Raw genomic sequence first — 26,329 nt, 5'->3', positions numbered from 1 at the left:
ATTGAACAGTTGACATGTTAATTGAATGGTAATGAACCGTAAGCCAAACTTTCGCTATCATCAGTGACCTTGCTAAATATCTCGTCAGCTTAAAGTTGCTACAGCCAACATTGATGACAACTATGTCATAATCCGGCATAATTCGCCCACATTGACAGCAGGGCACGTGTAAAACCAGCTCCCTTGGGACAATCATTCACCGCCCAGCGAAAAATCAAATTCCCCCTAACATCCCAACGGCAGCAGAATGGAGCGGCAATCAGCATCCCAAAAAAACGTGAAGGTGCATAAAATTGAATTAAATCGAGCAGGATGAATGACCATGGAAACGTGTAACTATTTCCAGAGCTAAAAAAACTCTCTCTCACACACACACACAAACGCCAAACAGGGAAAACATAATACACATTCGGGAAAAATTACGCAAACTCGGAGGGAAAAGGTGAGGCCGTAACAGGGGCAACAGGAAATGGTCCATTTTCCGGATGGTTTCGAAGCGTGGATGGATGATGACGTGTGGTGTGGTGTACATTGCGCCGAGGCATTCGTCCGTGCATGGGATAATGCTGTTGGCACGTGATTACGATACGACTAGTTGTTACAAATTAGCAATCAACGCTTCGCCTCCTTCGAGCACGGTCGGTTCCGTCACACCACGCTTCCATCCACTGCTCCTCCACATCAGTACGGTAAACCATCTTTTACCCAGAGCTCAAACCCATCCAACCGGCAAACAGAGTGGATAAATGGTCGATAATTGAGATATTGCTACGGTTTGCTGCAACTGCCGTGTGTTTTTGTGTGTGTGTTTTGCCTTATTGTTATGCAAATTTGGTGCAATCCATGTCCCCATTTACACTATCGCCTCTGGGGCAAGCGTATGGCATGTGGGAGGGTCGGGAAGCTTAAATCCTTTGCATAACTTATCATCTACAGGGATTACACTCTATTAGTCGCTTAATGTTGACCTTTTGCCACGCGTCCGTGCGTCCTCTGGGCAATTTCTTTGATGTGAGGATTGATTTTTTAAATGAAGTGGGTTAAGCGAAATTCAATCAAAACTGATTGCATGGAAAACAGTTCGTTATAGAGCCTTTTTTGCTATGGAAAAAGGCTAAAATGAAGAATGAAGAGGTTCAATTGTATTTAATCTGAAGCGTATCCTGAAGCTGTAAGTAAATCGTGTAAAAAGCCTTTTTGGTTAATGTCATTGCGTTAACTAAAATGCACAAATGAAAGCAATTTTCCCCAGTTTCATTAACCATTGCAATCCAAGCGATTAACTACACCATCAAATGTTTGTGGGAAATTTTGAAATATATTTTTCACACACACCCAAACCATACATTCAAAAACAAATGGCCATAAGCTCTGCATGGAGCATTTCATTTGAAAAGATATTCAAACACAAACAATTTAACGCGTACGATGAATGTGTGCTGAAACGCATGTGTTTACCTTCTTGGAAATTTCAATCAATAGTACAAACAGCCACCACCGACAAACTATTCCGAACGTTTCACATGATTGCGAAATTTCGCCAATATTTTGATCATTTCATTCTCCAACATCGGGGCAAAAAGAGGCTTATAAAAAATTAAGCTCCAACTGTAAGTATGCTTTCACAAATTTTGCTGCAAAGCGGACTGTATATCCTCCTCCCCCCTCCCCACTCACACATCATTCTTCCCACCCACAGTTATAACTGAATGCATATGCATCCAACCGGGAAGGGACAGAACACACAAGCATACCCCGCCGAAAACCATGTGCTAAATATTTCCCACCCATTTAACCGATACCGCACACAGCCAACAGCATCGGACCGTTTTGCTGCACACAAAAACCACATACCAGCAGCACAGAGCTGCTACCCGATACTGGATACCGGGGAGGTGTGGGCGCATAGAAGTAAGCATGAGTAGCTTATGTTTTGCTGAGACCATTTGTGTCCAATTTTTTATTCACTAACTAACTTTTTGTTTTCTTTCATTTTATCCGTGGTTTATGGCAAAGCCCGTCGTCATCCTCGGCACTACTCTGCGTTGCGGCAATGAAGCTCGGGTCTGCAGCTTGCATGTGATTTTGTGCGTGTTATTGTGCCTGAAACCACACAAAACCGACTACTGCTGCTGCTGCTGCTGCACATAGTACACACACTCACGCTTGGTTAGTTCGCAAATGTAAGCGAAGGGCAGTGCAAACAACTAGCAAAAGCTTTTCCCACGAGGAGCATATGACGACGTGTCCTGCGTCACACTCCCATGCACTCCTATGGCTCTGTTTGGAGGAGGAGTGAGAGCGCCCCAGCACAGACTGCACAGGTATGTCCAAACAAAAGAAGCTTAGCTTCCAGGAGGGATGCGAAAAAGTCAATAAAAGCACACAGAGTACCATCACCACACAAACACACACACATGGTCAGACGACACAAGGAACAAGGTGTTGATAATTCCTTTCCCCGAAAGTCAAGTCTATCTTACCACCTCACCAAAATGAAGGCCACACGAGGGACGGATTTTGGGGCCAGATTCTTGGACGTACAGAATGTAACATCGTACTTCAAGTTCTTCAGACCAACAGCATACATTTTGTAACAAAACTTCACACATCCTCTTCCAGATGCCTGTCCTTCGCAAGGATAGTCTCCTCACCTTGTACTATATTTACAATTTTCGGTACACAATTCTTGCTGCAAGTGGTGCGAATTCTACGAAGGATATAAGGTCCAACACTACGCAACCGGCACCGTACCGAGCAGCGGAACATTCTTAGTGTGACACAATGGCGATGTGAATTTTTCTTCTTGTTTTGCCCACTGCTGATGTCCAGTCGCTATGGCTAGAATGCCATTAGAAACACTCGCCAAGGACCAAGCTGGGACGGACGCGAAGAGCACCATTGACCCGGGCCATAACGTTCTTCATTGCCGCCCACCAACATAAAGTTCATAAAACAAGTCTACTGAGATGTGATTTGCGCGTGCTGTGCGTGCTTTTTTGTTCATTCCTAGAACAGCTTTTCGCTGTTTTTTCCTGGCAGACTTAACGACATGACAACGAAGATGAAGCGCGACTGTCAAAGATCTTTTGGAATTCCAATCAAACACAGCATAAATCAGATTCAGCTTCTTTTTTCCAATCACCAATGTTTCATTAACGAGAGAATATGATGGTACGCGCTAAAGATCAAAGCAAATATACAATCTGCTGGCAAATGGAAAGGACATAGACAACCAGAGAACACATGTTGCTGTAAGATGCTGGCTGCAATAGAGAGCAATCGTGTGCTCGCTGTAAGACTGTGGGAAGCTATGACAGGGACTGCTCTGGCTGAGTTGGTGATGACACGTACGTACATTAGATTGTTAGTGTCAATTCAGCAGCGACTGTTGACACCAGTGCTTAGTAAAAGGTGTCTTAGATACCTTCTACATTCCATATATTGGAGCTAATTTTCACAGCAAGTGTGACGGGGAATTTAACATTATGACAAGTTACTGCGGCGCTGATAACATCTTCAGGATATTTTTATCACGTGCACCATGATACATGACGATTCAAGTTAATGTTTACTCCTCAAAGCCTTTTAAGAGAAACTGAATGGAAGTCTAAGTAATTTAGATAAAAAAGGTTTTTTCATCACAATCACAGTTTAATAGCATTAATGCATTCTGGTAACTAGTAAGAACTCAACCAACATCCACAAGAAACCAACTACAAGACCTAACCTCAACCTCAACTGGTCATTACGTACCGGATTAAATTAGTTTTCGAAAATTCCGACTCCATTCAAACCCGTACCTGATAAGGTACGTCCATGCTCTTGCAATCGAAGCTCCGGACAACCCACAAAATGCTGCTGCACCAGATCTGAACCAAATCTTAATTAAATGCCTGAGAGCGGCTCGTATGCTCTGGAAGCTCAATCAACTGTTTGATTGGAACAAATAACGCCAGTACCGAAAACAAGTCCTCTCCAACCGCTACAGGGCCAGCGGTATCCGCAAACTCGTAAAAACCTATTCATGCAAATTTCACTCGAAGCTGTGGGAAAGTTTTCGGTGCATCCCTGTGCATTAATGTGCGTTCACTCTATGAAAGCTGCGCCCCAGCGCAGCCCAGAAAAACAGCTCCAAGCCCAACAATCCATAATTCATCCGCTCCATTGTGTGCTGGACAAGGACGCTGGAAGCGTGGGCAAATATTGACGCTGTTTTCAACAAACCCCAGGATATGGATCCTACTACTACTACTACACACACTCAGCGGATCGATGGTGAGTAAAAGTTTTCGGCCTCTGCTAAAACTAACAGCAGCCTTCATTAGTCTCCCGCGACCCGTTGCCGTTTGGAGTGGTCGTGTAAAACTTCAAACCGCTCCAAGAGCGCGGCATATCCTTTAGAACCTCTCCCATTGCGCGGACATGGGAACCAGTACAAACCGCACAATGGTTGTAATGGTTGATGGCAATCAGGAGGAGGAGTAGGAGGAGGAGGGGGTGGATGGCAATAAAATTTTGCCCCAAAGCCCCGAAAAAACCATTACTTTCTTATCCGTGGTAGGTGAAGACATAAAGGTAAACCCTCGAAGGAATGTGTGTGCTGGCGAATAAAACGTGTACAATCCTAATGCTGCTCACTTGGCCCCACCAGGTTCACAACCGCCAATCGATTCCATCCGGTTTCAGAGCGCCCGATGGTTTTAGCTGCTCAGTTCCGCTATCGGGAGCCGGTAAATGGAGTGTTTCCGCAGTGTTTCGTTAGCATTAAAGCAAACGTTTCGGGCGGTTGCCGTGTATCCTGTGTATCTTGTAAAAGAAGGATGTGCTTGCGAGCACTTTAAACGGAACGGTTAGTTCCTGGGAGGGTTCTAACTCTACTGCGTTACTTTATCATTCTCAGTTTGCTAGCCATTTGATGACTCTCTTTGGGGAGACTTTGTTTCGATAGTTCTGCGTTACTTTGTTCTGTAGGTTTTGTTAAGAAGATGTTCCAGCATGGGGTGGTGCTGTGGTACCGTGTAAGCTCGAGAACAAAACTTAAGCTCCAAAAAACTTCAAACTCATTCTTGGGCTTACCATTTTTCCCCATATGTTGCTTACCATGTTATGCTGGGGATGGCACAAAACCAAGCGGTCGATTACCGTGCAGCCAGGAAACAGGTTTAATGATGCAGCCCTTTCCGGAATTTTATGATCAATTTCCGGATTGAAGTATATGAGGAGTGATTCGGATATGACTGGCGTGAGATGGCACTGAATGCGGGAAGGTTTTACGTGTCTTTTAAGCGCGCTGTGGAAAAAAATACACAGACCACCTCCAATCCATGTTCAGGTAGGAACAATATAGGAAGACAGCAAATATGAAAATATTCGGGGAGGTTTCTGAGCATTTATTTACCACATTTTTAACCTTCCATACCATATATCATTCATAAACTACAGGAATATAGCGATTGGACCCAAAACACAAATCCAGCAAAGCAGCTGTTTGAACTGTCGCTAGATAGTGAAACCATCAGCGAACTCTGCTGCTCGATGTATTCCATTGACGATGGATTAATGAGCTGCTAAATAAATTGGTGCGACACTCATGGCCTGGATGCGTGGTATAAAAAAATACAACATGGCACAGAGTGTATGGGCGGGCGAACCATAATTAAGAGGGTAAACGGTGCACACGAGCTAATGAGGTGTAAGAAATCCCGTGAAAGAAGTTGTGCAGCACCACGCCAACCATGCGAAATGGAGGCGCGGAGTATTGATTTTTTTTTTTTGCTGGTAAATGAGGTTGGAAACTTATAGACGAGAAATTATATTTGAAATTCTCTTTTCGCAAGTTTGGGAGAGAGAGTTTTCCTTTAAATTGTATTAAACTTCAAATTGCGTAAATAGAAGGAATCCCCTTTGAAGCCTTTAGGCACTTTGCTTTGCTTCGCTCGTTTATCAAAAATAAACGGAACCAAGTATAGAGACGTATCGGTTCTGCAAATAATCACAATAAATAGATTTCTAAATTATTTCCCAGCGCGCAGCGTGAATTTCCATTCCACAGTCAAAACAACCATCCGTCGGAAGTTTATTTGAAATATTAATGTAAACAAGATCTCTTTATTGAAACGAATTTCCAACAAACTTCCTGTAGTCGCGAAAACACGCCTCGCGTCACAAGCAAACACAGCTCAGACGCTAACATAAAGCATTTCTTGTTAAAGATTTTCTATTCTTCCACCCTTTTCCATCTCGCGGGAGGCATTGAAAATACCTGCAGAATGAAAAAAAACCCCTAAAAGTGCGACCAAAAATCTAAACGTTTTCAAGTGCCGCAAACAATTTGCTCATTGTTTCTGTTCCTCCCTCCCAACCACTGTGGCACACTGTGTGGATAAATATTGTGGTACCAGCGCCGCTACAACAATGAAAAAAAAGCCGAAGGGAAAGTATCAAAAGCCTCCACCGCCTTGCCGTGTTGTTCACAATGTTTTTTTCTCGCTTTTTTCCGCGCCCACAGGCGAACGAAAGCAAACGAAGTTGAAACCAACCAACCAACCCACTTCGAAAAGCCAAACAAACAATCGGATCGCCAACGCTTCTAAGAACAATGGAGCCAACACGGCGGCGGCCGTGGCGCTGCCCCCAGGACCAACCAGGACGTAGCTAACTAACGATACTTCCGAACAGCTTCCACCAACGAACCGTTGGCAATGGTGAGTAAACACTAAAAAAGCAAGCTGGCATACTCGTTCCTGAACAGGCGCGCAATAGAAATTGTTTGGCCTGTGTGTCTGCCTGTGTGCTTTTCTTCTTCTTTTTTTCTCAATATCTGTAAAACCGAACGGAAAGCCGGCGGTGGTTGGTATTTTTACTGTAAACTGTTTGCTCTTTTTGTGTGCTACCAGGTATGCTACTGCTTTTTACCCCAGCACTTGGCATATTAGTGCAAAGACTAAAACACAGCAAAGCTGAGCTGATGGCAGAGTAGCAATTAACGTAAATCGATTTAAACAGTTGACAATCGTTTACGTGACCGTCCAGTACGAGATGCGGGCAAGCCGCACGAGCTATTAATTGCTCGTTATCAGACAAATTAAACTGCCACGAAAAGGATGTAGACGAGCGTCGCAAATGGATTTGCGGAAGATGTAGTGCGAGCAACGAATGTTATTTTCAATTTATTGCGAGCATGAGTGAAATGAATGTGTTAGTGAAAAGTGTAAAGTGCAGTTATATAGAGCTGTTTTACAATGAACAACAACAAAGCGCCTAAAGTTATACATGTCCAGTCACAAAAGCTCACTTTTAACTTCTATCGATTCATTTGCGAGATGTTTCAGTGTTGTAGACTTTAACAATTTTGTAGATTTTCAAACCCTTTGCCACTAGTAGTTCTACTAACAGCATCGCCAAGCTGCAACAACCGACGGTGCCATAGCCCAGAAACAACATCTTCAAGCTGGCCAGCTCTATATCTGCCCAACGATTCTTCTTCTGCTTCGGTTGCCGATTCCAGAAGCCCACCAGTTGACGGTACGGTTTGTGCAGCAGTCCAGTCGTGCGCGCCATAATGAAGCTGCCATTAATGATATCGAACCGTCAATGAAATCGCAAGCAAACCAATCAAATCAACAACTCACAACTGCTTCACCTGCTCCACGTGCTTGAACGCGCCACTGTACGGCAGGGCGAGCCAGTTGACTACGACCTTCCTTTCGATCGGTATGATATCGCACATCCTTTCCAGCAGCTTGGCATCGTGAAATATCTGGTTCATCGTGGCATCGCTGGCCAGGATGACGACGAAATTGTTTCGATCGCAAAGATAATCGGCCAGCTTTTCCGGATCCTTTCCCTGCACCAAGCGCTGACAGTCGTGATCGAACCGCTTCTGATGCGTACTACCCCTTACCAAGGCAGGAATGTGCCTGGCCAACCTACTCAACGTCGGTATGCACACCTTGTACTCCGGATGCTTGGCTAGATCCTTCAAGTTGTGCACCGGCAGCTCCGATCTGGGAATGGACAGCTGCGCTACCAGGAACGTGGCCAGGGCACAGCTGAAGATCTGCAGCACGATTCCGAGCAGCAGTTGCAACGTACGGTTCGGCACGTGTTCGATGGGGTGCGGGTAGGCCCGGGCACCGCTGAGCAGTTCGTACACAAACAGCAGGTGTCGAACCGGGGCATGCTTACGCGTCAAAAGCGCATTCAGCAGTACGATAAACAGCGCCAAACCAACCAGCGCACAGCGCAGATTGCGAGCGAAGATGTCGATGAAGTAGGTGTCCGAGTGATGGGTATGGTTCAGGGGTAGGTAAAGATTTTGGCTACAAATATAACACAGCATTAGAAAGTGTTTAAACAGAGTCATGTACACTCGTTTCTCCTACTCCATCTTTACGAACAACAGTTTGTTCACAGTGCTGTTCTCGATAGACTCGACCACCATGCCTATATCGATTTCTCCCTTATCCAGTGCGCTGTGAATGTTTTCAGCATTCGTATAACTCCGAAAATGTAAGCTACATTAGACAGGGGTAAAAAAACAATGATAACAGATATAGATCAATCGCGGCGCAAGTGGTCAAGCACATACTTTATCTTTAAATACACTTGCATCAACTGAAATAGCCACATCAGCACAGAATGCTCGGGTCTTTCAATCACTAGTTTCTGCAGGAAGATGAAACTTTAAATCGGATACCTTGTCTTGTGCCAACAGCTACCAAAACCTTACTTACACCCAACGTCAAATTTGAGCCCAACAGTTGCTCGTCGTTGTCCATAGAGCGATTATGTTTCAATACTTGCACAATAGTCTTAAGCTGAGCATCGTATCGGAACACATCAGCAGCACCAATTCTGTCGAGGTGATGTAATGGAAAATTCATCTCCACAATGACCAAAACAGAAATACTTCTGAGAAGCACACTACTGACTTCCAAACAGCAAATGCGAAGGGAACTTAAATGGGGAACGTTTTATACTGCGCTGTAACTAAAAGATCTTTTCAATGATCGATTACGTTAAATCGTCGATTACATTACATTATTACAATATCCTGCGACACGTTTAATGTGGCCAGTAAAATCACTCAATTATATACAATTTTTAATACCCTGCAATCAAAAGTCTAAGCCTGTATATGTTAATTAAACTAATACCATCAAGTGCCAGGCAATCAATTGAAGTGCCTCTCGTAAATGCAATTACTCTACTAAAATTCAATTACAATATTGCTTCAATAACATTGTAACGATGCATGGAGAATCCAGTTTCCATTCCGGAACATTGGAACTTTCGCGAAAACTTTACACATCAAGCACATGATTTAAAAAATGCATGTTCCACATTGACTTCCCCCATCTGTCAGCATCGTTTTGAGTAGATTTTCATTCCCATCATAAATATGAACAGAGCTTCTGAGAAAAGTGTTGTTATGTTCCAGTCAAACCGTCCGTTTGACTGGCATTCTACCCTTTCACCACCCGACAGTATGCAAAAATCAAACGACATGCAAGGCCAACGTAAACGAAAGTAAAAGTAGTATCGTTTCTACATTTACTCCCCTCCTCCTTGCACCCCCCACTTCTACGATGTATATTTTCCACGCGGATTGCAACACGGAACCAAAGGACGGAGCGAACTGCCAAAGGACCAAAAGACAGGCAAACGGTCGCTCGATGGTGTCCGCCTCGGCACTGCGCATGTTCCCGCGTCGGAAAAGCATTTTTATGGCCAATGTTACCTTGGAAAGTCCGCACCGCAACAAAACGCGGCAAAGCGTCTTTCAAAGGCTGGTAGAATCGACCCAAACAGGTCACGGAACTTGTGAGGTTGTGCTGATGGCAGTTAACCACGTCCTCCGCACAAAGGATTGGCCGCCGATAGCTATTGATGATTTTGCAAAGATATTGGGTATATTGGAGTCTAAAAATATAGTTCCAATATTAGGCAGACAGAAGTTGGTGAAAAGGTGAAATGATGACAATCGATTGGATGTAACCACCAGGAACACTCTCAGGATCATCAAAGAGTAAAAGGATACACACAATACTTGGACAAGTAAACTCCAAATTTGGCTCAAACTCCAAACTCCATGCCGTTGCACAACTTTGCCGCAAACAATTTACAATAACTGAACAGAAAGCTCCCACACGAAACGACTACTCACAAGCCCAAGAATGATAAGAATTGCCATCACGTTTATCGGATATCGCTTTGAAGTGTTCCGGGTAAGATAATTCATTTGTGCGAATAGACTTCACTTCCGGGACGGCGCTGCCGCGCACGGACGGAAACTCAGTAGCTCCGAGAAAAACCATCTCCTTAATGAACGAAGAAGCGCGGGTCGCGATACGAGCTTGAAAGCATCTCCCGGAAGCAGCCGGGAAAATTCTTTCAGCTGCGTAAAAATTGCGTCCCATGTTTTTCTTTCGACGGGAAAACAGACTCCCCTCCCGAGCACGGTTTGCGTTCTTCGAAAACGTGCGCCAATCATGGCTCGGCGGATACCTAAAGGTCCGTGCGGGGAGTTGAAGCGCGTTTGTTTTTCCTTTCTTTTGTGACCGGTGTTTTCCTTCGAGTTGAAAAAGCTAAAACACCTGCGTTTTGTCGCACCTGCCGCCTGCTGTACGCGCACTAATGAAATTGTTTCCCGATTGCCACAAGGAAGCGGGAATTTTCATCAACGTCGCAGGCTCGGCCAAAGCATTGCAAGGATATACCCTGAAGTAATAGAGCGGTCGGATGAAACGCTGCTAAACTCTTGGCAAAGTGAGTTCCGTGTTAAGCATATGGAAAAGAAGAACAAAAAAAAACTCCACAAAATTGCAACTCCCCACTGGAATCATTATCGTGCGAAGAAGTTTCGAATTAGTTCTGTGTGGATCGCTTGCGGGGAATTTTCGGTTCATATTTTCACTCCCCGTTACAGCGAGCCGTTAATGCGAGGGGAGAAGAAAGTAAAGCCCGATGACAGGACGTTTATCAAATTCATTGCCATGTTTGGCTTATGTGCCGGAATTGGCAAGCGTTAGAAAATGCCGTCTTAAAGTGGTGATGCCGATATACCGAAAGGGGATGGCCAAGGAGAGCAACAACAGCAGCAGTAGCAGATGTCGTCTACCGAAATAAAAAGGGGTTGATGTTTAGCGACAGGGGCAAACCTGTAGCAATGCCGGAATGTTACCCCTTTTTATCCTGGGAGGCGGAATAGACCGGAACCTCCTCAATACTTTCGGCATGCCTGCAGTGCGCCACCGCGTGCAGAGCACTCATCCGCACCCAGCACATATGCTGCCGGATTGTATGAAATATGATTGATATTGAATTAAACCATGGTGGCCTTCTGGAGGAGGAGAGTTTGCTGCCAGGGCGTCTACTGTGTGTGCTGTACCATTTGATGTCATCTACAATCGCCAGAACCAGAAGCTCACGCACACACCCGCCCCATTTCAATCGGGCTGAAAGCCGCCATGAAAATGGGGGATGTTTTTTGCGCACCGGGAAGCGTCGGTTCCATCCTCCAAAAATGTGCGGATGGACACAAGGTTTTTCCCCCATGTTGGCGTGCAAAATGAATAACCATAGTGTGGCGAGCCCCTGCGAGAAGGTGTTGGAAAGGATGTTCCTTTTTTTTGTTCCTCTCGCTAGCCTGCACCGGAAACTTTGCACCCTCACAGATAGACACCTTTCTGTCACTGGCAGACCAGCCACTATATTTCGTGCGACCCTATCGAGCACTTTTATGACACTACCTTCTGTATGTTTGTGTGTTTGTGTCGGACCAAATCCTCTCCCACTGGTCAAAGGGATAATTTATTTAATTATATATCGTTGGTGTGTAATCTAATGAATCAAGCGAATTTCTAACGCAGGGTTTTGCGAAACGCCACATCGATACAAGGCGGAACAACTACGAGAATCGAGATGAATGTTCACAACGCTCGTGGTTGGAGGTGAAACCAGCACGGTTTCGAAATATTTTCACGTCAAACAGTGGCACCATACGGTCCAGGGAGGAAAATCCTCCGTACGAGATTGGAATAATAATGATTGAACTCGAAGAGATGGGTTAGAAAAATAGCGACATGTGTTAGACGTGTTGCCTCTTGAAGAATACAAACTTTAAAAACGTGTGACCGGAAAATAGGACAAATGTAATAATGTAACAATCTGTTGTTTGCCCTCTGGTGGTGCAATGTGATATTGCAAGTGTAAAGAATAACATACATTTACTGAAAATATTTCGATACCTCCCCTCATGAAGCTCATTTTGCCTTATTTTTATGATACACAGTTTAAAGAACGCCATATATAAATATCGTTTGCTTCGGATATCACCCCCACTGTACGAATTCTGCAGGATAATTCCACAACCGTTTGTTCCACAATTAGCATACTTCCAAAATATAATTTACTATCACATATCACCCTTCCTGGGGCAGCTATCCAAATCGTTTGTATAGTATGGGCCAGCCACACCTTAAATATCGCTCTCATTCGCTCTCTATCCCACTCCTTGCATAAACAATTCGAATTTATGCGTTTGACCGTTGGAAAGCGAAAGGACTCCATTGCACAACCAACCAACAAATCGACGATACTATCGTAGCACTTTTTCGGTTGACTGTATTTGTATGTCGGCATCGGCGATAAGGTGTAACGCGATGGAGGAGATGGCGGCTTATAAAAACGGGGAGCTCAACTGTCGTTTGCCCTAGCAGCTCAAAAAATTGATTGCACCCAGGACAAAACCCTTTTTATTCTGGTAGCTCCCTCGCAAACACCGATCCGCGTTGCGTTACAACAGGAGCGCAGTGGTGGTAATCGATGTTCAACAATAGGAGGTTATAATTTTTCATTCGCAGAAGCACTCAGCTAAAGAGAGAAAGACCGAGTATTTGTGTTGGAGTGTGTCTGTGCTTCAGGTACACCTTTATTCATGGTGGTTCGAGGGATAGCAAAAGTAATTACCCTTTCATTAGGAGCGATGGTACAGGACGGGCCACGGGCAATTGTACTGGTGCGATTTATGTAGCTAATGTGCCTGACAGGTTGGCAAGTTACACAGACCGTCATGGCTAATGTTGACAGTAAATCAAGTTGTTTTTTCTCTTCTCCTGTATCTTTGACTACATTTACTGTGGAAGTTGAGGCAAAATATTTTCTAAACTCATTCTGATGCGATCAATAAAGGGTATAAAGTAAAGTTTAGAACCTAAAGACACACTTTGTTGTTTGGAGTAAAAAAAATAACAAAAAACAACAAAACTCTACAAAACGCCTGAAACTATGCAATTTGCATATCAAAATTGCCTTGACGAGATGATTCACCGCTCAAAATGAATCTCTAGTTCCGACGTGAAAGTCCGTACACCCGTCGAAAAAAGGTCAACATTCGTCATGAAACTTTAAAATGGATTCATTAGCATCTGCAAACCTTTCCCAATGTCCATTGCACGGACGCAAGAAAAATTCTCAGTCGCTGTTGCTAGACATCCACGATTGCACAAAGAAATTGTTCATCCACAATTTTAACTTCTTTACCTTTTCATTCAGCACCGACCCGGCTAGGATTGGTCAAATTTCCACGGTCTTTTTCATCTAGCACACGGGACACTAATCCGAGCCGGCGGACAGCAGCGGACACACGGTGCGACACTGGCAAACACGTTGAACGTTCCTCCAAGACAAAACAAAAAACCATTCGCCTTCAATTTGCACCGCAAACGTTGGCTCGAAATTGAATTTCTTTGTAGCAATGAAATCCAATCCAATCTCTTCCTTTCCAAGCAGCACTCGAGCGATTCGTCGTTTCTCATTTGTTTCCTTTCCCTGTACCGCTCTTTAAGGATCAAACGACGTTGGGCAACGGTGTGTAGCAGGAACAGGAGAGATACAGAGACATCAGTTTCGTCCTTGAGCAAACTTCTTACAAGATACAACTAAATCCGAGTAAAAGGAAGAAAGCACCCGTCCTGCATGTGTCTGCAGTCATGATATTACGAAACACCGGCACGGGTTCTTCCTCCCTCCCCTTTATTCAGCTGCGTGTAAAGGACTCCCGCGTGGGGAAGGTCTCTCGGGTGGTTAGGCACACCGAGGCTAAAAGACTTCCTCACGCAAACACAAACATACCAGGGCAAAACTGGTGGAAAACAAAAACATCGGCCCTCGAACCTCTTGATGTCGTTTCCCATCAAGGATCGTGGCGGCCGCCATAGCCCTTTAGGGGGTTTTACACACTGTACAACGAAACGGCATGCGGGAAAAAAGAAACTGAAGCGATAGACACACTCCACCCAACAGTTCCTGTCCTTGGATCCACATTCTTAGACCTTTTGCGAAGTTTTGCTGCGAAGACGACCGTTTGATGTCGTTGGCAGACTAAACAAATGCCCTCCGGGTGATGGTTAGCTATCAAGGCCCAACGATTTGGCAAACAGACGCCACCGAACGCAACACGGTTCGTTTGCTGGATGGTGACAGGTACCGGCACCACCGTTTCTGCGGTTTGCTCGAGCATGACGGTTTCGGAGCAGGCGGTCTAACGCGCAGCCATCCTTGCCGACCCGCCAACAGAGGCCTACAACCGTCAAGTACCTTATAATGTCTCCAATTTATTTTTCATGCTCCGTCTTCAAATCGGGCGGAAAACGGAATGTAGAGACCGCTAGGAGGCGGCAGCTTCCAATAGCAAACTCTCGAAGCTGCGAAATCGAACACCAATTCCAATCGCGACCCAAAACCGGTTTAAGAAGCGTCTTTAAACACCGGTGCGTCTACTCGGTACAAAGTAAAAACACAAACATTAGACAGTACAAACGTGTTTTTTTTTGAAAGGGGAAAACGGTTTAATAAGAAACGCTAAGCACTTCTTCTCGGAAAATCTCCGCCAAGTGGTACGAATCACTACAGCGCGAGCGAACGTTTTTCGCTGTAATTATGTGGGGAAAGGAATTTATCCTGCAATTGATGGACATATTTATGAGAAGTATGCTGCCTTTTCGTACAGAATCCCGGGTGGCCAAAGGGAGGGAAAACTTTTTGAGCCTCAATTATTAAACATTCCAACGTGAAGTTTGTAAGATTTTTGAAGGGGAGAGTGGATGTTTTCCGCTGTCTTTCAGGATGGCTTATTTGTTCTTTGTTTCTTTGATACTTTCATTTTTACTTCCAATTTACTTCCAAGTGGCAAATGGTTTGGGTTGTCATAAAAGTTTTGAGATTTTTCTTAGTTCCATTCCTTTACCTTTAGTCTACCAACTTTGAATCGTAAATAAATCCGAGATAGAAACTGAACACTGGCTCTGAAGTAAATTATTAGTCGTCGCAAGTCTGACACCATTCCTCCTCACAACCAATTGGAGATAGGCAAGATTGTAAAGACCATAACAACAACTTCCTTGGAAACTCATCCACCACGGTGGCAAGTGATGCACTTTCTACGCGCCTCTTCAATATCGAAGAGATCTTAAGAAGTTGGGGGAAAAAAAACTTTGCACATTCGCTGTCGGATCGCATCTTGTAAGCCGAAGGCATTAAAAATCGATCGATAATGATACACCGTGGATGGAGAAGGTAAAGAATTGCAAAGCAAAAGTAAGCCCCGTACTGTCAGCAGGGTATTTGCACAATTGCCAGGAGAGCTGGCGACCGTACAAAGGATGAAGGTTTTAGTGTCAATCTTCTACTTTTTTCCGGAAGTTCTAAATCTCTGACCAGAGCTGGGGTATCCTCAATTGCGGACTGTGAGTTCTCACACCGATTCGATGTACATAGCATTGGTGGCCGTTACATTCCCAGGCATTCATCCCCGAATTCGAGGGATTATCTTCCTGGCTGTCTCCAATATCAAAGCTTAAGTTTCCGAAAAAGTCGCTACCGCGAACCGGTTTCGTGCAATGAAATCTCGCTCAACACGGTTGAGTACTTCTCCAGGAAAACCTACTTTTCCCGAGAGTTTGTTTTCGTACTTCATTTCCGCCGACCGCGTCAAAGCCCGTGGTTGCAAAACTCCCCCTTGTTCTGATAGGTTCCAGAGAAGCGCAAACACACATTTTCACTAGGCTCGATGTAATGTTATTGAAAAGTTTCCGGAAACACTTCTTAGCTCGCTGTGCAACTACGTACGTACAACCTTTACGTGGTAGTACAGCTTCGAGCCACGACGTGAACCGGATTTTCCATTACATGTGAAAAGCTTACCACATAACCCGCTCACACTTGTCACATCGTTCTCGGGCTCGATTCTCGCCCGTACGCCGTGCAGTGTAGATAAAACTACACCTTCGTCTGCATGTTTTGCTGGCACATGGAGCATGTTACTTTAGTTACTACAGCCAACTTCTCGGAATTCATTCGCTCCACCCGGCGTGCAGAGGAGCGACGGGGATTTATAGATTGAGTGTTTCATTATTTATCCATTGCGCATTTCAAATCCCTAAGCAGGGCAGGCAACTCCCTTCACCTAGGGGTTCTGCAAAAAAGCCCTACCGGTTTGATTCACTTCAATGTAGCAACACCTGCATCATACCATCCTTGGGGGGAATAGAGCAAAGCGAACAGTCTCCTACTACAGTACGGAAAGGTGGCCTCTGAATACACTCGATTTTCGTTGGACAGTTCACCAGCGCGGCGCTGAACCTGAACTCCCGAAAGTGGGACGATTGAGGTACGAAATTTGCGATTGCATGTTTGGTGACAATTTCGATTACCGGCTTTTTGTTGCTACGTACTCACTTCAGGCCTAGACGTGGGAGAAGTCGGTGCCGATTGCGAGCAGTACATCCAGCAGAAGAAAAGCGACAGAATTATTTAAGGTTAAACACATCGAGCTGGTTTCGTCTCCACGTGGCAACGGAGGTATGATGGAGGTTTTGCCAAGTACCCAAAATCATCCCTGTACGACTGGTTAACATGCGAAGGAAACAACAAACAGCAGCAACTTCTTCCCCCAAGAAAACGGAACGAGTGTGGGTGGTCTACCCGTGTCTATTCACAACCTTTTGCAGAAAATTTCAAGCATCCCGGTCCTAGTAACTGAACCCGAACCCGGGGAAGGATTTATCGAATTACGGCCTACGCAGAGGGGAAGACGTAAGCGGTCTTTCTTCCTTTTTTTTTTGCGGTAAAATAGGTCGATGAACTTTGTCGCCATCTTTGTTTAGGTTGTGCACAATAAAACTCACCCGAGGTTTAGCCGAGGGGAGCAAACAAGCAAACGAGCCAGAATAGGACTGAAGAATACAAGCACACGCACACCATCACTGACTGAAGAAGAACGATAAGTCCTTCGATTGCCGGTGCTAGACACTAATGGAGAGGAAGTCGAGTCCTCTGGTAAATAATTTCAAGAGATAGGCAGCAAGGTTGAGTGAAAGTTGACTCGTAAGCCTAATTGAGTACACACAATCAGCGTCCGGACATGTTGCTGTTATGTGTGTGTTTAACATACTTTTCACTGCCTAATATGTGCATGCGTTACGAAAGCTTCCGTTTTGGGCATCAACGTCCATCACTTAATTATTAATCATACCACACATTATATCCACACGAAAGAAAGTTGAACAAGATAATGAAATTCAGACAAAAAACCTTTGCAGAGAGGTAGTTAGGGATAAGGTTATTTTAATTACAAATGGAATAACTTATTATGTCCGGACTAATACACTCAATCTGTATACTAATCAAAGTGTATTTAATTTCTGATAAATGGCGTTAGCCGTAGCATAGTTGTTAGTGTTTCGGACAGATGCTAAAATGACCATAGACATCGGTGCCAATAGGTTGAAGATGAATGAACTAATAAACCACCACACAGTGGTGACCTTTAAAAGATCACCATCATGTGGATTCTAATTAGAATAATCCGTCTTGTTCTTGAAAATAAGCCCAGCACTCCCATATATCATTAGCGCTACACTGCACCAACAGGGAACGCTGACGCACTATAATCAACAAGGCTCGGTCTCAGCGCTTCTAATCAATCTTTTCCTCTGCCATAAAACCACACGTTGACGTTGAGTAATGAAATACAACCACTCTTGCCCAGTACAGTAAACAAAAAAGTGGTAGAATCAAACAGCAATTAGCAGTTGTGCAGTGCACTGTTTTAAAGAATGGAGATGTTGGGGGCAAGAAAAGAATCCACCAAAACCGCCAAAAAACCGTACAGTCGAGTAGTGCTGCTCACAAGCATAGAGCACGCTCTCGCAATCGAACACACAGCAACAAGCACGTATCGTACCCGGGGCTTAAAGTGGATCAAGCGTGACAGTCGGTGGTAGCGCGCATCATCTTCAGACCACTGCCAAAAATTCTGACATTGATGTACGACACAGCGTAGCGCTCAGCTCGTTTGCATTAATAAGATGTCTACACAACAATAAACGAATATGTCACACCATCAATTACGGGGGCCCAGTTTCGCGTCAGTCGCCAACTTGATCCACGCGGGGAGAGCTGCTAGGACGTCTTTCCAGGTGGGACGTTTGGCTGATCAACGATTTTTCATCCACTGGCTGGCAGTGAACCAAGCGTTGGCAGCTTAACAGACCCACCGCAGACCGGCCAGAGTTGATCGATTTCGCATCTAGCTCTGCCCGGGGTGCAGGAAAACGGAAAATGATGAGACTTGGTCTCGTTATGTAGAGATGGAGAGAGAGAGAGAGAGAGAGAGAGAGAGAGAGAGAGAGAGAGATGGAATGAATGGTTGCTCACGTCATATCATAATTAGGTGCCCATGTAAGTGATACTTGATAGGACACGCCGGTACAGTCAACTGCAATGGGAACGGACAGCAAACGGGTGGCCACGATTCAATGCTAACCACTCGACCGTAAAGCCAACGTAAATCCACCTGGATGGATTCGGTTATTCTATGTTAAGATATCCGGCCAATTCACCGCGTAGCTTTCTTCCCGTTTAAATAATCAAATTTCAATCTACCTCAAGCAGATTACGTCTGTTCCCGAATAGAACCGACTCGTGTTATCGTAAAATTGGCTACCGGCGATTGCTATCTCCTCGTTCCTTCGTGCACTAGAATACATAATATTATTTAATTCAAACTCTCACCCCTTTAAACAACCATTCCCCTTTTCCGCGCAAAGGAACACATCCCACCGTCGAACAATTACCGTAGCATTGGCTTAATTAAACGGTCGTTGGCCGTGCACAGTACACCTTCACCATAACGTTCCAACACTGTGCGAACGTTGTGTTAGCGGGATGAAATTTCTCCCCAGAACCTCCGATTGATACACCGATTGAGCCACAGACACAGCTCTATCGCCTTTCGCTCGTCCGACTAGATTGTTCGCCATTAATTGCTAATTCGACTAATTGATTAGAGCTGCTGCTGTACGCGTTTTGTCCGTTCGCGAGAGCGATGATTGGCAGCCGAAAATTGTACCATCCTCCAATACCGTCCAGCGATGCGCCGTCTGTGCAACAGCGTCCACGTCGACAAATGGTGACAATCTTGTGTGTCCACGGTAGACATTGGGCACGAAATTGCATTGCAACTGCATACGGTAGCAGTTTTACCAAGTCGTTTTTTTTTTGTTTAACCGTCATTTAGAACCATCGAAAACGAAATCTAACCCTTGAATGAGTAGATTGAACGTTCAGAAGATTATTCTAGAACTTAGTACAACATTGAGGTCCTCATGGACAAATCTTACTCATTCAAAATGACAACATTGTATTGCGCCTTCTACATTCAAGGGTTAACTGCCTTACCCCAACATCCTGATATCCTTTTCCTGTGGTTATGGTAGTAGTCACAAATGCCACAAGAAGACGCTCAGGGCGTTTCAAATCCAAAAACACGCTAAATATCGTTATTTTATACTCCACCAAAACCGATCCACCATACCCGACACCATGAGCCGCGGACGAACATCTGACTCGCAAACTTGTTAATCTCTTTCCAAAACACACCGGAGCACAATACCCGTCGTCCCGCAAGGCGCAGTGCAACGGCCTCCTAGTTATCCCTGTTGTCGTATCATCCCGCTGTCACACCCGCTGATGTACCTTGTCCAGGGCGTGCCAAAGCAAATTAAGTTGCATAATTAATTAGCTCGCCTTAGCGCCAGCTGTCAGCAAATTCTTCCACCCCGCGGCATTTTAGCTTCGAGGTAGTGTTGGGGGTGTTGGATCCTTTTTTTTCGCTTGGGGATGAGTTTATGCTTTTCTTTGTCAATTTACGGTCCCACCAGAAGGTCCAGCTTCTTTCCACCGGTCCAAGATTTTGCGAGCTTAAGCAAATTACTTTACCTTCACTGGGCACCACGGTCTACGTCACGTTTATGGGCCGAAATTTGGACTCACCTTGAGATGAGTGCAAATTTTATGCAAAACACCACTAAAGGAAACGACCTCACTCGTTTACCCGCACGCCCCATTGCTTTCCCGACCACCATTCATTCACCAGGTCCGTAAGCCGTAAATCGTCCAAATGATTCGCGCCCATCAAAAGCCCCACAGAGCGGGCCACTTCCTTTCAGCGGCCCAATCAACGCATACCCTTCCCTAAAACGGCAACGACGAACTCATCACCATCGTTCATACGAGTGACAGAACATACACACACACACATAACCACTTCTGGAAGATCAAGAGGGATGAGTATGCAAAAGGCGGCGACCACTTGCATCGCGCATCATAAAACAATCATTTCGCAAAGTGGCCCACAAACCTAGGCCACCATCCGCACTCATACGGGTTGGCAATGGTGGTGATGGTTGCTGATGGCGATGAATTCCATTTAGCGCAACGAGCCAAATGATGACAGCGAATGCACAGATCTCGACTGATGAATATAATGCGCCATAAGCTTTGCATCGCGCCACAAGAGCACAAAACCCCCCGGACGGACAGCTGCACAGCGCGCCAATTTTGCATTCCAAAATGGTTCTTCTCGGTGTGTCCCGGAGAAGATTAGGTAAATTATGTCGGCCAACCCTGGCCGGCGGCTTGTGTAGGAGGACTCTCAACTTCAGGTCGCTTAAAACTTCGACCAAACCAAGCTCGCTAATGATGATTTGGAAGGAAGCGAGAGGAGCGTTAAAATTATGCAAATAGAGCGTAGAACGTGATCTAAACGTGAAACAGTTTGAAGACTGAGGGCTGAAGGTTAGCTTACTTGCAGTCGCCCCACCAAAAGGTGAATATTATGCGCGCTGTAAATTATTTATTCTCTTTACCCATGCCATAATTGAAATATTTCACCTAGCTGGTGGGGTAAGAACAACCGAGTTTCATATTGCTTGAAAAGTTGGACACAAACGCCAAATTCATTCGAATCGACTTGCTAACCAAATTGCCTTTTCCCAGCATCTTCCACCGACACACGCATTGCCGACTTAATATTCATTCCATTCCGTTCTCAGTACAGTATGCTTCGAATAAAATATAATTTCTTTTTGCCCTTCAGCCACTCGGCACTAAATGTCAAGGCAGCAAATAATAAAGCCCACAATCTGAGGCTCTGCTTCGGCAAACGCCCGCATGTGCTGCAAGACGCACACGGCTACCGTTTTACTGTCCCACGAGTGGAGCCGAAACTACGTGAAGGAAAGCACACACACACACAAGCTTGGCAGAAGCTGTGAAGACTAAATAACAAAGAACAAAATCTTCCGCAGAAGCTAAACCTGGGCAAAATGAGCGAACGGGGGCGCTTGGGATAAGATAAGACAGGCGGCGGCTGCCGGTGAGCAAGACAAAAAAAAGGGAACATCTTCATACCGGTGGCTCCAGCCGGTAGGGCTACGCGGCAAAACTCCACCGGGCCACAATATATTAAGTCAGCGCTGTTGTTCATGGTTCAGAAGGGACACTGTGGAGTGTGCGGAGTTCGTTTTGCATGCACAAAAAAAAGGCAGCAGAAGACGAGCAGCAAGAAAAACAATCTTCCACGATCCGTTTCGTTGGCAATTTGGGTTATGGGTGGAAACGATGTGGAACGAAAAGCGACCGAGAATCTAGAACACGGGGGAATAGAGGACCCACTCCAAACAAAGCGCCTAGAACCTAGAGCAGAACGTTTTATAATAATTGAAACGCTTCACTTCGCGATATCGTTCTAGCGCGCGTGGCATAATTGTAAGATTCCGTCGAAAAAACCGACGAACTTTGGACTGATTCCACACAAAAGAAGAGGCAGGTTCCTCCGCAAAGACGATTGCGACTGTGCGGAACTGATGGATTGGGGCATCAGCGTCCGACAGCCGGCATGGAGACAAAAACCATCAACCAAGAATGTATCTCAATCAATCTCCCTCTCCGTTCCCGGTGGTCCTCTAGAATACATCGGTATCCGAAACACGAACTAACCCCAAAAACCAATGGACCTGAACGAGGTATTCGCTAGGCCCCTCTCACTCCAGTGTCTTTGAGATGTTGTCTTTGAATTCAGGGGTTTTCGCATCGTATGATACAAAAATTCGCTCAATCGTAATGCGTTTGGAGTGAGAAAAGGTAAGGTCAATCCAATCCAAAGGGATGAATTAAATCGTTGCTTTGGAGGAGAAGCTGTGCCATTGGCGGCTGGGGGGTTGTTTTCACAAACAACGAAAAAGAAAACCCTTAATTAATGGAAGAATCTAGGAAGAATTCGGGTCATGTTTGTTTTAGCATTTTAAATGCTGTAAGGACTTAACGAACTCCGCCGAATCTGGGTCTTGTGTAGTAAATTCGTAGCACACAAAAGTAAGATTTGGATCATGGAATCATTGCCCGATAAGGCAATGAGCATGTATCTCACAACTCCTACCGTACATCAGATTTAACTGCCAAAACGCTTACTGTCGTAAAAACATGGTTCAAATGATGCCACCTGCAACCATTTCACCCATTATCCCCAATGGCTCTATCTCGCTCACGTCAGCAAAATGGCACTGCTGGCGTGCCACTTAGCACGCTAAAACTACCGTCACTACGCCATTACACACATATACCAACACAGAACACAAAACGACTTACCGGTAGTTGAGTGCATTCCGGATGTTGTACTCCCGGAAGGAGCCATTGCGCATCGACCGCTCCAGCTCGAACCGATCCAGCTGCGATACCCGCTTCCGCACGCTGTCACACTCACCGCCCCGGCGGCCCTTCGGTTTTTCCTGCCTTTTTCTCTGCTGCCTCAGCTCACCCATCACCCCACCGACCGGCGCACTACCACCGATCGGGAGATTATATTCCACCTCATCGCCATTATCGCGAAACTCACTCTCCCCATTAGCTCTGGCAGCATCATCACCACTGCCACCGGTCGTACCGTGCGCCTCACTAACACTTGCACCGCCCGCCACTATCCCATCCCCTGCAACACGCGCCCCCACTAGCTCGGACACCGACGGACCGGAAAATCCATATCCTTCTGCGGTGGCTCCGGCCCCAGCTGTCAGCTGTGGCGCACTGCCACCGTCCAGCGGCTGGCTTGCCTTGCGATCCGCCTCCCACCGCTCGGCCGAGTCCCACCCGTCGGTCAGGTTCGTGTCCGTATCGTTGGTGAGCAGTGTAATTTCCATCGAGTTGAAGAATCCGACCGCCGGTGGGCTGGAAGTGCTGCTGGCCGCGTCCGGCACGCGGTGGGTGTTTCCCACGCTGCCGGAGTCGGTCGCCGGAAGCGATTGTCTTCGGTAGCGAGCAGCTACCTCGTACCCGCCCCGCTCTTCGCCCCCATCGTCCCCGTCCGCGTCGTCGTCGCTGGTGAGCCGGCGCAGATAGCGCACTATCAGGTGCTCGAGCGTAGCCCGCAGCGAGCTGCGCTTGTCTTTGGCCAGCGAGCGGGAGGCGACCAGCGTGGCCCCTTCGCGCCGGTTCGTACCGCCCGCTGTCAGCTCGCGCGTACCGGGTTCGCCGTCCTCGGGCGCTTCCTGCTCCTGCTCCCGCTCGTGGTTGCGCCGCAGTGTGGCGAGGAAGCGCCTTCCGGCTTCCGTTTCCTCCAGGATCAGCTTGTCCACCTTTTGCGAGGCGAACGGATGGGCAACGCTGTGAAAGAAAGAAGAAGGAAATGTGGTTAGCATACAAATGGAATCCGTTGCGAAAGACGCTTTTGCTTGTGGAGGGTATTTCCTTGAACAATATTTAAAACAATCTAGAAAAATAACTTAAAGAAGTGCAATCCAATAAATTAATTTATATTAAGGCATTTTGAGGCTATAAGAATTTTTAATATTTAAAAAAAAGTTTCTAAACTCAAAACAGTTCCAACACCTCCGACATACACCTAACATTACCTCCCCAACTGTGGTATGTTAGCAAACTAGCTTGGCATGGCAAAAAAGTGGGGTTTTTTCCTACACAAACACAGACTACAGCCATTCAAGCCAAAGCGTCAAACAAAAGGCATCCGGTAAAAGAAAGTGCGAACAAGAATTGGACATATGTCGCAAACGATTTGGCCATTTTCCGCCCCGTTTTCCTCCCGCTTTTTCCTTTCTAAATTATGTTTCCAATCCGCCCAAAGAAAAAGAGTGTGAAAGAAAGAAGAAAAAATTGGAACAGCCAAGGAACGAAAAAGTTAAATAAAGTTGCCACCCAATGTCATTGTGATCCCGATTGTCCTCCTGGGGGTAGGGAAGACATTCACACACACACATACACACACACTTTCGCTCTCGCAGCCTTCAGGCCACTTGACGATCCTTTCAACGGAACCTGCCACCACTACTAACTGTCGCGCTCGTCTAGAGTTTGTTTTTTGTGCTGACTGCTGAACATTTTCAAATACATCCCACTGTCCACCACTGTCCACCTCCCCCAGCGGATTCCAGCTGTCACACAGTCGCGTATGGGTGGCAACATTTTGTGAAAACTGTCCAACGACCCACCCCTCCTCCCCCGGGAAGGGGGGGGGGGAACTTTCAAGCGGAGTTTCCCACGGAACTTCGCACTAGCGGGATGGACGCAGCGACGATGTTCGCTCTACAGCAGAACAGGACACTGGGGTGATAATGTCCTGCTTTAATGTGTTGCCTTTGCACACGACACGACAGCGCGAACGAACGGAAGGCTCAAGTTAAGTGCACTTGGAATCTCCAGCTCCAACTGTCCCCGGGTCCGCGGTGAAATTGCGTAAGCTGATGCAGTGTCCGGCCACGCTGGCGAGGCCAGCACCATGTTTGCAGGCTTGTTTTTGTCTCAACTTTAAATACCGTTCCCCTCTGGCTGGCGGAAAAACAGGGAATGTTGAGCTGCAAGAACAGTTTAAGTAATAAGATGAGATTATAACATTGCAGCTTTCAGACTTGCGTGTTTGTTTCGTGCGCTTTCTATTCAACGATAAAGCCCTGTCGAGTGTAGCACAATGTAGCACCCAATAACAATTTGCCGGGATGTAATTTTCATCACGTTCGTCTCATTTTTCGTTCGTAACAGCACAGCTTAATCGTGGGCGTAATTGATTTTATTTTGTTATGTTGCTAGCTTCTTCTCGGCCCAACTCTGAAAATGAGACACTTTTTATCCTAATTAATACACCAAACTTTGACTCTTTTTCCACACCGTTTTCTATGAAAGTTCTCATCATAACTCTGTTCATATCAGTGCCACCTAGTCAGCAGCAGCCATCCGGCCGGCCGGCCCAAACAGACTACAAAATATCGTACACACAGTTTTAACACATTGTTTCACTACTCGTTGCTCTTCAGCAGCGCCCGCCCTCCGAAAGGTGTACAAAATGAAGGGAGAACCAGGAAAATCATTAAAGTGACAAAATTAATCACTGTCCCCTGTCGCTGGCCAACTCCTACCCCCCAAACACCATGTTTGTCGCAAAGCAAAACTTAGCTCATTTGTGTGGTGCGGTGTGCCCCCCCCCCCCCCCCCCCCCCCCGGTTACATTGCAACGCTTAATGAACAACTTTATCTCAAACTGTGCTGTACTGTGGTGCTGCAACTTTTATCGCAGAGGCCTGTGGAGCCCTGCCCTGTTTGTGAGCTTGTGGGAAGGGGATCGGGTCAGGATGAAGCATAATTTTATGATTTTATTATTTGCTGCTGCCGGTACCTTCCGTGTGGCAAAAAAGCACGCCACCTTAGTTATGATGATGATGATGATGATGATAATAATAATGATGAAGTTACTTTTGCCATTCCCGCGTACGTAACAGACCCAATGGGTTGGTTGGGACCTCTTCCCTCTCCCAAACACAGAATGAAACTAACGCTTCACGTGTACCGTCATTTATAACATCCGACGTGCTTGTGTACGCGCGCGGGCACGGACATGGCAAACAACCGGAAGAACGAAGAACAACATCAACTCGGCGATCCCTTTGTATTCGTTTAGTCATTTCCACACTCTTTTTTT

General features: G+C 45.9%; 1 protein-coding gene across 2 annotated transcripts in view; it reads right to left on the bottom strand.

Annotated features, from left to right (window-relative positions):
• Nucleotides 1-26,329, bottom strand: part of LOC120954841 (uncharacterized) — a 74,219-nt gene that overhangs the window by 39,505 nt on the left and 8,385 nt on the right. For both annotated transcript variants that reach the window (XM_040375091.2, XM_040375090.2), the window contains exon 3: nt 22,996-24,006. In XM_040375091.2, the coding sequence (XP_040231025.2) occupies nt 22,996-24,006 (1,011 nt within the window). The remainder of the gene's footprint in view (nt 1-22,995; nt 24,007-26,329) is intronic.

This window comes from Anopheles coluzzii, chromosome 3, assembly GCF_943734685.1.
Source record: "Anopheles coluzzii chromosome 3, AcolN3, whole genome shotgun sequence".
NCBI classification, from domain to species: Eukaryota; Metazoa; Arthropoda; class Insecta; order Diptera; family Culicidae; genus Anopheles; species Anopheles coluzzii.
Note: the sequence above shows the minus strand (reverse complement) of the source record. Positions and strands in the feature narration are given on the sequence as shown.